The sequence below is a fragment of the Leucoraja erinacea genome, unplaced genomic scaffold, assembly GCF_028641065.1.
Source record: "Leucoraja erinacea ecotype New England unplaced genomic scaffold, Leri_hhj_1 Leri_898S, whole genome shotgun sequence".
Classification (NCBI taxonomy): domain Eukaryota; kingdom Metazoa; phylum Chordata; class Chondrichthyes; order Rajiformes; family Rajidae; genus Leucoraja; species Leucoraja erinaceus.
In genome coordinates this window covers 45001-56840 of record NW_026576837.1, presented here as the reverse complement: position 1 = coordinate 56840, position 11840 = coordinate 45001, and the positions used below count along the sequence as shown (strand labels likewise).

General features: G+C 48.8%; 1 protein-coding gene across 1 annotated transcript in view; it reads right to left on the bottom strand.

The window, feature by feature from the left end:
• Window positions 1-478: 478 nt before the first annotated feature.
• LOC129694998 (plasminogen activator inhibitor 1-like) overlaps window positions 479-11840 on the bottom strand; it is a 23514-nt gene continuing 12152 nt past the window's right edge. Inside the window, exons 5-9 of the mRNA XM_055631758.1 lie at window positions 10183-10381; window positions 7738-7838; window positions 6686-6772; window positions 3627-3710; window positions 479-736 (exon numbers count right to left, since the gene is read on the bottom strand). Coding sequence (XP_055487733.1) covers window positions 699-736; window positions 3627-3710; window positions 6686-6772; window positions 7738-7838; window positions 10183-10381 — 509 coding nt within the window. The 3' untranslated portion in view covers window positions 479-698. The remainder of the gene's footprint in view (window positions 737-3626; window positions 3711-6685; window positions 6773-7737; window positions 7839-10182; window positions 10382-11840) is intronic.

The window sequence follows — 11840 nt, the reverse complement described above, 5'->3', positions numbered from 1 at the left end:
GGGGGGGGGATCTTATAGAAACTTACAAAATTCTTAAGGGGTTGGACAGGCTAGATGCAGGAAGATTGTTCCCGATGTTGGGGAAGTCCAGAACAAGGGGCCACACACACAGTTTAAGGATAAGGGGGAATCTTTTCGGACCGAGATTTTTTTTCACACACAGAGAGTGGTGAATCTGTGGAATTCTCTGCCACAGAAGGTAGTTAGAAACATAGAAATTAGGTGCAGGAGTAGAGGCCATTCGGCCCTTCGAGCCTGAGCCTGCACCATTCGCCATCCAATACGATCATGGCTGATCATCCAACTCAGTATCCCGTAGTTAGAATTTAGAAGATTGAGGGGGGGGGATCTTATAGAAACGTACGTACAAAATTCTTAAGGGGTTGGACAGGGCTAGATGCAGGAAGATTGTTCCCGATGTTGGGGAAGTCCAGAACTAGGGGCCACACACACACACACAGTTTAAGGATTTAGAATTTAGAAGATTGAGGGGGGGGGATCTTATAGAAACGTACAAAATTCTTAAGGGGTTGGACGGGGCTAGATGCAGGAAGATTGTTCCCGATGTTGGGGAAGTCCAGATCAGCCATCGATTGAGTTCAAGTCCTCCCCCTGATAGTTTCGCCAGTTCGATTCCAGTGTTTGTCCGCAGTTTCTCAAATATGATATCGGCATATTGCCTCCTCTCAGCGATAGTTCTAGGGTTCCATAACTTGTCCCATGAATAGAATAGTGCCTGCGAAACAAGATGGGACATTGTTAGTTCCAAGTTCATCTTACTCACCGATTTATACATTCATTTGCACTTTTTGAGCCAGCACCGCCATTCAATGTGATCATGGCTGATCATCCCCAATCAGTACCCCGTTCCTGCCTTCTCCCCTGACTCCGCTATCTTTAAGAGCACTATCTAGCTCTCTCTTGAAAGCATCCAGAGAACCGGCCTCTGAGGCAGAGAATTCCACAGACTCACCACTCTCTGTGTGAGAAAAAGTGTTTCCTCGTCTCCGTTCTAAATGGCCGACCCCTTATTCTTAAACTGTGTGTGTGTGTGTGTGTGTGTGTGTGTGTGTGTGTGTGTGTGTGTGTGTGTGTGTGTGTGTGTGTGTGTGTGTGTGTGTGTGTGTGTGTGTGTGTGTGTGTGTGTGTGTGTGTGTGTGTGTGTGTGTGTGTGTGTGTGTGTGTGTGTGTGTGTGTGTGTGTGTGTGTGTGTGTGTGTGTGTGTGTGTGTGTGTGTGTGTGTGTGTGTGTGTGTGTGTGTGTGTGTGTGTGTGTGTGTGTGTGTGTGGCCCCTGGTTCTGGACTCCCCCAACATCGGGAACATGTTTCCTGCCTCTAGCGTGTCCAAACCCCTTAACAATCCTATATGTTTCAATGAGATATCCTCTCATCCTTCTAAACTCCACAGAGTGTACAAGCCCACAGCCACTCCATTCTCTCAGCATATGACAGTCCCGCCATCCCGGGAATTAACCTGGTGAACATGTTTCCTGCCCATGTTTCCTGGGCTTGTACACTCTGGAATTTAGAAGGATGAGAGGGCATCTCATTGAAACATATATGAGATTGTTAAGGGTTTGGACACTAATAATCTTATATGTTTCAATGAGATCTCCTCTCATCCCTCTAAATTTCAATGAGATGCCCTCTCATCCTTCTAAACTTCAGAGAACCGGCCTCTGAGGCAGAGAATTCCACAGTCTCACAACTCCGCTATCTTTAAGAGCCCTATCTAGCTCTCTCTTGAAAGCATCCAGAGAACCGGCCTCCACCGCCCTCTGTGAGGCAGAGAATTCCACAGACTCGCCACTCTCTGTGAGAAAAAAGGATGTCTGCCCTTGATCAGTCTATGAAAGTAAGCATGCAGGTACACAAAAAATCTGGAGAAACTCAGCGGGTGCAGCAGCATCTATGGAGCGAAGGAAATAGGCAACGTTTCGGGCCAAAACCCTTCTTCAGACTATCAAAGTAAGCATGCAGGTACAGCAGGCAGTGAAGAAAGTGAATGGCATGTTGGCCTTCATAACAAGAGGAATTGAATATAGGAGCAAATAGGTCCTTCTGCAGTTGTACAGGGCCCTAGTGAGAACACACCTGGAGTATTGTGTGCAGTTTTGGCCTGTTGGCCTTCATAACAAGAGGAGTTGAGTCTAGGAGCAAAGAGGTCCTTCTGCAGTTGTACAGGGCCCTAGTGAGACCACACCTGGAGTATTGTGTGCAGTTTTGGCCTGTTGGCCTTCATAACAAGAGGAGTTGAGTCTAGGAGCAAAGAGGTCCTTCTGCAGTTGTACAGGGCCCTAGTGAGACCACGCCTGGAGTATTGTGTGCAGTTTTGGTCCCCTAATTTGAGGAAGGACATTCTTGCTATTGAGGGAGCCCAGCGTAGGTTCACCAGGTTAATTCCTGGGATGGCGGGACTGTCATATGCTGAGAGAATGGAGCGGCTGGGCTTGTACACTCTGTGGAGTTTAGAAGGATGAGAGGGCATCTCATTGAAACATATATGAGATTGTTAAGGGGTTTGGACACGCTGGAGGCAGGAAACATGTTCCCGATGTTGGGGGAGTCCAGAACCAGGGGCCACACACACACACACTTTAAGAATAAGGGGTAAAGCCATTTAGAACGGAGACGAGGACAGGCCCTTCTTGTTCTTGGTTCGACACAGAGAGAGTTGTGAGTCTGTGGAATTCTCTGCCTCAGAGGGCGGTGGAGGCCGGTTCTCTGGATGCTTTCAAGAGAGAGCTAGATAGGGCTCTTAAAGATAGCGGAGTCAGGGGAGAAGGCAGGAACGGGGTACTGATTGGGGATGATCAGCCATGATCACATTGAATGGCGGTGCTGGCTCGAGGGGCCGAATGGCCTCTACTCCTGCACCTATTGTCTCTCTAACCCTTCTTCAGTCTCGGCCCGAAACGTCGCCTATTTCCTTCGCTCCATAGTTGCGTACAGTTTTGGTCTCCAAATCTGAGGAAGGACATTATTGCCATAGAGGGAGTACAGAGACGGTACACCAGACTGATTCCTGGGATGTCAGGACTGTCTTATGAAGAAAGACTGGATAGACTTGGTTTATACTCTCTAGAATTTAGAAGATTGAGAGGGGATCTTATAGAAACGTACAAAATTCTTAAGGGGTTGGACAGGCTAGATGCAGGAAGATTGCTCCCGATGTTGGGGAAGTCCAGGACAAGGGGTCACAGCTTAAGGATAAGGGGGAAATCCTTTAAAAACCGAGATGAGAAGAACTTTTTTCACACAGAGAGTGGTGAATCTCTGGAACTCTCTGCCACAGAGGGTAGTCGAGGCCACACACAGTTCATTGGCTATATTTAAGAGGGAGTTAGATGTGGCCCTTGTGGCTAAAGGAATCAGGGGGTATGGAGAGAAGGCAGGGATGGGATACTGAGTTGGATGATCAGCCATGATCATATTGAATGGTGGTGCAGGCTCGAAGGGCCGAATGGCCTCTACTCCTGCACCTAATTTCTATGTTTCTATGCTGCTGCACCCGCTGAGTTTCTCCAGCAATTTTGTGTCTACCTGCTCCGATTAACTCGTCGTTTAAGTGTCACTTGTCACGCTAGAATCTACCCGACCCTCTGCAGAAGCAATGTCTTTCTTACCTGTAGGGTTATGTCGAACCAAGAACAAGAAGGGCCTGTCGATGATAACCGTTTCCATTGCCATTCGCCCGTACATAATGGCGGCTGCAAAAACAAAATGGCCACCCATCGTCATTCAATTCAATGCACCCACGGCGCGCACTAAAATGGCCGGTCCCACCACGAAACCGGAAGCGGGAGTTGACGTGAACTTCGAGCGAAGTCCGCGGGACGTTCGTACGGCATCGAGACGCTGCGTTTGCCGTCGCGGGCCGGCGTGGAATTTTTGAACACGGTCAGTTTCCCCGGAGTCCTGCACCGCGCGATGTCGGGACCAGCTCCATACGGCGATCCAGCGATCGATGTGCGACCGGCCGCGCGCGAGGCCGTACGACTCAAGCGACCACGTTAGGCCGCGCTTGCCTGCCGCAAGCTTGTGGGACCGGCCCTTTACTCTGTGTGTGTGTGTGTGTGTTCTCACTGCATTGAGTAGACTCACAACAACTCTGCACTGACAACAGCTCAAAAACCTTCGAGACCAGATCAGGGGCGGGCACGGTGGCGCAGCGGTATAGTTGCTGCCGCACAGCGCCAGTCATCGACAATACACAATAGACAACAGGTGCAGGAGTAGAGGCCATTCGGCCCTTCGAGCCAGCACCATTCGCCATTCAATGTGATCACGGCTGATCATCCACAATCAGTACCCCGTTCCTGCCTTCTCCCCACCTCACTCCGCTATCTTTAAGAGCCCTATCTAGCTCTCTCTTGAAAGCATCCAGAGAACCGGCCTCCACCGCCCTCTGTGAGGCAGAGAATTCCACAGACTCACAACTTTCTGTGAGAAAAAGTGTCCGTTCTAAATGGCTTACCCCTTATTCTAGCTGGAGAAACTGAGGCAGCATCTATGGAGCATAGAAACATAGAAACATAGACAATAGGTGCAGGAGTAGAGGCCATTTGGCCCTTCGAGCCTGCACCATTCGCCATTCAATATGATCATGGCTGATCATCCAACTCAGTATCCAGTACCTGCCTTCTCTCCATACCCCCTGATCCCTTTAGCCACAAGGGCCACATCTAACTCCCTCTTAAATATAGCCAATGAACTGTGTGGCCTCAACTACCTTCTGTGGCAGAGAATTCCACAGATTCACCACTCTCTGTGTGTGAAAAAAAATGTTTTCCTCATCTCGGTCCTAAAAGATTTCCCCCTTATCCTTAAACTGTGTGTGTGTGTGGCCCCTTGTTCTGGACTTCCCCAACATCGGGAACAATCTTCCTGCATCTAGCCTGTCCAACCCCTTAAGAATTTTGTACGTTTCTATAAGATCCCCCCCTCAATCTTCTAAATTCTAGCGAGTACAAGCCGAGTCTATCCAGTCTTTCTTCATATGGAAGTCCTGACATCCCAGGAATCAGTCTGGTGAACCTTCTCTGTACTCCCTCTATGGCAAGAATGTCTTTCCTCAGATTAGGAGACCAAAACTGTACGCAATACTCCAGGTGTGGTCTCACCAAGACCCTGTACAACTGCAGTAGAACCTCCCTGCTCCTAGACTCAAATCCTCTATGGCAAGAATGTCTTTCCTCAGATTAGGAGACCAAAACTGTACGCAATACTCCAGGCGTGGTCTCACCAAGACCCTGTACAACTGCAGTAGAACCTCCCTGCTCCTATACTAAAATCCTTTTGAGAGAGCCCTATCTAGCTCTCTCTTGAAAGCATCCAGAGAACCGGCCTCCACCGCCCTCTGAGGCAGAGAATTTCACAGACTCACAACTCTCTGGGTGAATAAGTGTTTCCTCGTCTCCGTCCTAAATGGCTTACCCCTTATTCTTAAACTGTGTGTGTGTGTGTGTGTGTGTGTGTGTGTGCGTGCGTGCGTGCGTGCGTGCGTGCGTGCGTGCGTGCGTGCGTGCGTGCGTGTGTGTGTGTGTGTGTGTGTGGCCCCTGGTTCTGGACTCCCCCAACATCGGGAACATGTTTCCTGCCTCTAGTGTGTCCAAACCCCTTAACAATCCTATATGTTTCAATGAGATAACCTCTCATCCTTCTAAACTCCACAGAGTGTACAAGCCCACAGCCGCTCCATTCTCTCAGCATATGACAGTCCCGCCATCCCGGGAATTAACCTGGTGAACCTACGCTGGGCTCCCTCAATAGCAAGAATGTCCTTCCTCAAATTAGGGGACCAAAACTGGGCTTGTATACTCTGGAATTTAGAAGGATGAGAGGGGATCTCATTGATGAGAAGGATGAGAGGGCATCTCATTGATCAGAAGGATGAGAGGGAATCTCATTGATGAGAAGGATGAGAGGAGATCTCATTGATGAGAAGGATGAGAGGGTTTCTCATTGATGAGAAGGATGAGAGGGGATCTCATTGATGAGAAGGATGAGAGGGGATCTCATAGAAACATAGAAACATAGAAATTAGGTGCAGGAGTAGAGGCCATTCGGCCCTTCGAGCCAGCACCGCCATTCAATATGATCATGGCTGATCATCCAACTCAGTATCCCGTACCTGCCTTCTCTCCATACCCCCTGATCCCTTTAGCCACAAGGGCCACATCTAACTCCCTCTTAAATATAGCCAATGAACTGGCCTCAACTACCCTCTGTGGCAGAGAATTCCAGAGATTCACCACTCTCTGTGTGAAAAAAGTTCTTCTCATCTCGGTTTTAAAGGATTTCCCCCTTATCCTTAAGCTGTGACCCCTTGTCCTGGACTTCCCTACCATCGGGAACAATCTTCCTGCATCTAGCCTGTCCAACCCCTTAAGAATTTTGTAAGTTTCTATAAGATCCCCCCTCAATCTCCTGAATTGTAGAGAGTATAAACCAAGTTTATTGATGAGAAGGATGAGAGGGTATCTCATTGATGAGAAGGATGAGAGAGAAGGGATCTCATTGATGAGAAGGATGAGAGAGCACGGACCCGGTGGGCCGAAGGGCCTGTTTCCGCGCTGTATCTCTAAAACTAATACCAAAAAATTGAACCAAACGATAGACTGTCGAATGGGCGATTGATCCATGGTGGGCCTGCAATTAAATTTCAGAGCTCGTCCAAACTTACCAGTGGCGGCAGAAGCCTTCGTTCCACGCTCATCCACTTCGATCTTCACCTTCTGCAGAGCCTGGGACACGAAGAGGTCTTGTGTTTCTGAAAATCCATGGAGCAAAAAGGAGAAACAGTCAGCCTAAGGGCCCAAGAGCAGTCAAAACCATGCAACGGGCTGACGTGTAGTACACAACGTCAGCCATTTTAGTAACCGGACCCCACCCGACCAGCAGTGTAATCGACTTTGCGGGAGAACATTTATTATCTAAATGGCGGGCCGATTGGGAAAGGGGGAGATGCAGCGAGACCTGGGTGTCAGGGTACACCAGTCATTGAAGGTAGGCATGCAGGTGCAGCAGGCAGTGAAGAAAGCGAATGGTATGTTGGCTTTCATAGCAAGAGGATTTGAGTATAGGAGCAGGGAGGTTCTACTGCAGTTGTACAGGGTCTTGGTGAGACCACACCTGGAGTATTGCGTACAGTTTTGGTCTCCCTAATCTGAGGAAGGACATTATTGCCATAGAGGGAGTGCAGAGAAGGTTCACCAGACTGATTCCTGGGATGTCAGGACTGTCTTATGAAGAAAGACTGGATTTAGACTTGGTTTATACTCTCTAGAATTTAGAAGATTGAGAGGGGATCTTATAGAAACTTACAAAATTCTTAAGGGGTTGGACAGGCTAGATGCAGGAAGATTGTTCCCGATGTTGGGGAAGTCCAGGACAAGGCGTCACAGCTTAAAGATAAGGGGGAAATCCTTTAAGACTGAGATGAGAAGAACCTTTTTCACACACAGAGAGTGGTGAATCTCTGGAACTCTCTGCCACAGAAGGTAGTTGAGGCCACACAGTTCATTGGCTATATTTAAGAGGGAGTTAGATGTGGTCCTTGTGGCTAAGGGGATCAGGGGGTATGGAGAGAAGGCAGGTACAGGATACTGAGTTGGATGATCAGCCATGATCATATTGAATGGCGAATGGTGCAGGCTCGAAGGGCCGAATGGCCTCTACTCCTGCACCTAATTTCTATGTTTCTATGTTTCAAAGGCATTATGAAGAGGTACTTACTGCTGATCTTTGTGAAGTCGGCCTTCGAGCTATCGAACATGTCCGTTATCCCCAAGCGGGCCAGCGGTATTCGGAGATCGATCTCGTTTTCCAAGGAAAATCTACCATGCGAAGGAAAAATCATCAAAGAACTGCCCTCAAAAATGGCGTGCCTAGCTCTTTCAAACCCGTGACAAATTCGCTTAAAACGGAAAAACGGCAAGTGCGGGAGTGTGTCCCGGTGGTGCAGCGGTGGAAATCGCCGCCTCACGGCGCTTGCCGCGCAAGAGACCAGCGTTCCATCCCGACTACGGAGTTTGTACGATCCCCACCAATCTTGTCAGACCCGCTGAGTTACTCCAACCTTTTAAGGCCATCGGGAACAGGAGTAGAATTAGGCCGTTCGGCCCATCAAGTCTATGGCTGATCCACCTCTCCCTCCTAACCCCATTCTCCTGCCTTCTCCCCATAAACTCTGACATCCATGCTGATCAGGATATCTGGAGTATTGTGTGCAGTTTGAGTCTAGGAGCAAAGAGGCCCTTCTGCAGTTGTACAGGGCCCTAGTGAGACCACACCTGGAGCATTGTGTGCAGTTTTGGCACGTTGGCCTTCATAACAAGAGGAGTTGCGTATAGGAGCAAAGAGGTCCTTCTGCAGTTGTACAGGGCCCTGGTGAGACCACACCTGGAGTATTGTGTGCAGTTTGAGTCTAGGAGCAAAGAGGCCCTTCTGCAGTTGTACAGGGCCCTGGTGAGACCACACCTGGAGTATTGTGTGCAGTTTTGGTCCCCTAATTTGAGGAAGGACATTCTTGCTATTGAGGGAGCCCAGCGTAGGTTCACCAGATTAATTCCCGGGATGGCGGGACTGTCATATGCTGAGAGAATGGAGCGGCTGTGGGCTTGTACACTCTGTGGAGTTTAGAAGGATGAGTGGGCATCTCATTGAAACATATAGGATTGTTAAGGGTTTGTACACACTAGAGGCAGGAAACATGTTCCCGATGTTGGGGGAGTCCAGAACCAGGGGCCACACACACACAGTTTAAGAATAAGGGGTCGGCCATTTAGAACGGGGACGAGGAAACACTTTTTCACACAGAGAGTTGTGAGTCTGTGGAATTCTCTGCCTCACAGAGGGCGGTGGAGGCCGGTTCTCTGGATGCTTTCAAGAGAGAGCTAGATAGGGCTCTTAAAGATAGCGGAGTGAGGTGGGGAGAAGGCAGGAAGGATACTGATTGGGGATGATCAGCCATGATAACAAGATAGCGAGGTTACGGAAATGGGGTCTAAAATGACCCATGTATCTGCCTGTGACTGTACGAGTGGACCATCCTGCTCGCTGTAGGATAGAAACATAGAAATTAGGTGCAGGAGTAGAGGCCATTCGGCCCTTCGAGCCTGCACCGCCATTCAATATGATCATGGCTGATCATCCAACTCAGTATCCCGTACCTGCCTTCTCTCCATACCCCCTGATCCCCTTGGCCACAAGGGCCACATCTAACTCCCTCTTAAATATAGCCAATGAACTGGCCTCAACTACCCTCTGTGGCAGAGAGTTCCAGAGATTCACCACTCTCTGTGTGGAAAAAGTTCTTCTCATCTCGGTTTTAAAGGATTTCCCCCTTATCCTTAAGCTGTGACCCCTTGTCCTGGACTTCCCCAACATCGGGAGCAATCTTCCTGCATCTAGCCTGTCCAACCCCTTAAGAATTTTGTAAGTTTCTACAAGATCCCCTCTCAATCTCCTAAATTCTAGAGAGTACAAGCCGAGTCTATCCAGTCTTTCTTCATAAGACAGTCCTGACATCCCAGGAATCAGTCTGGTGAACCTTCTCTGCACTCCCTCTATGGCAATAATGTCCTTCCTCAGATTTGGAGACCAAAACTGTACGCAATACTCCAGGTGTGGTCTCACCAAGACCCTGTACAACTGCAGCAGAACCTCCCTGCTCCTATACTCAAATCCTCTATGGCAAGAATGTCTTTCCTCAGATTAGGAGACCAAAACTGTACGCAATACTCCAGGTGTGGTCTCACCAAGACCCTGTACAACTGCACAGTAGAACCTCCCTGCTCCTAGACTCAAATCCTTTTGCAATGAAAGCTAACATACCATTCGCTTTCTTTACTGCCTGCTGCACCTGCATGCCTACCTTCAATGACTGGTGTACCATGACACCCAGGTCTCGCTGCATCTCCCCCTTTCCCAATCGGCCACCATTTAGATAATAGTCTGCTTTCCCGTTTTTGCCACCAAAATGGATAACCTCACATTTATCCACATTATACTGCAATGGATCTTTGGTTTTTCATCTGCCTTAAACTAAACTGAACCTCCACTGACTCTCAGAGTGAAGAACGTGTAACGTTCCTCCTCTCTAGAGACGCAGCCCGTCCCGCTGAGTTACTCCAGCTCAGATTCTCTTCCCCCTCCCTCCCCCACCACCGATCCACTTACTTAGGCAGCACCAGTTGGCGTTTGCCCAGGGTCAGGCTGTTCTTCCACTCGTTGACCAGCTCAACAGAGACGATGTCCGTCAGGGCGCTCAGCGCGTCCGTCTTCCGATATGGCGCCACGATGAACATGCTGAAAGTCTCGCCGTGGTAGGGCAACTCTATGACGTCGTAATCCATGCCGCTGGCCGTGACCATCTCACCTGCAACATCCCAACACCACAATTAGGGAAATGCCACTCTTAATTCTTCCCATAGAGTCAGCACAGAGAAGGTTCACCACACCTGGAGTATTGCGTACAGTTTTGGTCTCCTAATTCGAGGAAGGACATTCTTGCCGTAGAGGATTTGAGTCTAGGAGCAGGGAGGTTCTACTGCAGTTGTACAGGGTCTTGGTGAGACCACACCTGGAGTATTACGTACAGTTTTGGTCTCCTAATCTGAGGAAAGACATTCTTGCCATAGAGGATTTGAGTATAGGAGCAGGGAGGTTCTACTGTGCAGTTGTACAGGGTCTTGGTGAGACCACACCTGGAGTATTGCGTACAGTTTTGGTCTCCTAATCTGAGGAAGGACATTCTTGCCGTAGAGGATTTGAGTCTAGGAGCAGGGAGGTTCTACTGTGCAGTTGTACAGGGTCTTGGTGAGACCACACCTGGAGTATTGCGTACAGTTTTGGTCTCCTAATTTGAGTATAGGAGCAGGGAGGTTCTAGTGCAGTTGTACAGGGTCTTGGTGAAACATAGAAACATAGAAATTAGGTGCAGGAGTAGAGGCCATTCGGCCCTTCGAGCCTGCACCATTCCCCATTCAATGTGATCATGGCTGATCATCCAACTCAGTATCCCATCCCTGCCTTCTCTCCATACCCCCTGATCCCTTTAGCCACAAGGGCCACATCTAACTCCCTCTTAAATATAGCCAATGAACTGTGTGGCCTCAACTACCCTCTGTGGCAAAGAGTTCCAGAGATTCACCACTCTCTGTGTGAAAAAAGTTCTCCTCATCTCGGTTTTAAAGGATTTCCCCCTTATCCTTAAGCTGTGACCCCTTGTCCTGGACTTCCCCAACATCGGGAACAATCTTCCTGCATCTAGCCTGTCCAACCCCTTAAGAATTTTGTAAGTTTCTATAAGATCCCCTCTCAATCTCCTAAATTCTGGAGAGTATAAACCAAGTCTATCCAGTCTTTCTTCATAAGACAGGCCTGACATCCCAGGAATCAGTCTGGTGAACCGTCTCTGCACTCCCTCTATGGCAATAATGTCCTTCCTCAGATTTGGAGACCAAAACTGTACGCAATACTCCAGGTGTGGTCTCACCAAGACCCTGTACAACTGCAGTAGAACCTCCCTGCTCCTATACTCAAATCCTTTTGCAGATCCTGGTGAGACCACACCTGGAGTATTGCGTACAATTTTGGTCTCCTAATCTGAGGAAAGACATTCTTGCCATAGAGGGAGTACAGAGAAGGTTCACCAGACTGATTCCTGGGATGGCAGGACTTTCATATGAAGAAAGACTGGATAGACTCGGCTTGTACTCGCTAGAATTTAGGAGATTGAGGGGGGATTTTATAGAAACTTACACAATTCTTAAGGGTTTAAGAAGGAACTGTGCGGATGCTGGAAAATCGAAGGTACACAAAAATGCTGGAGAAAC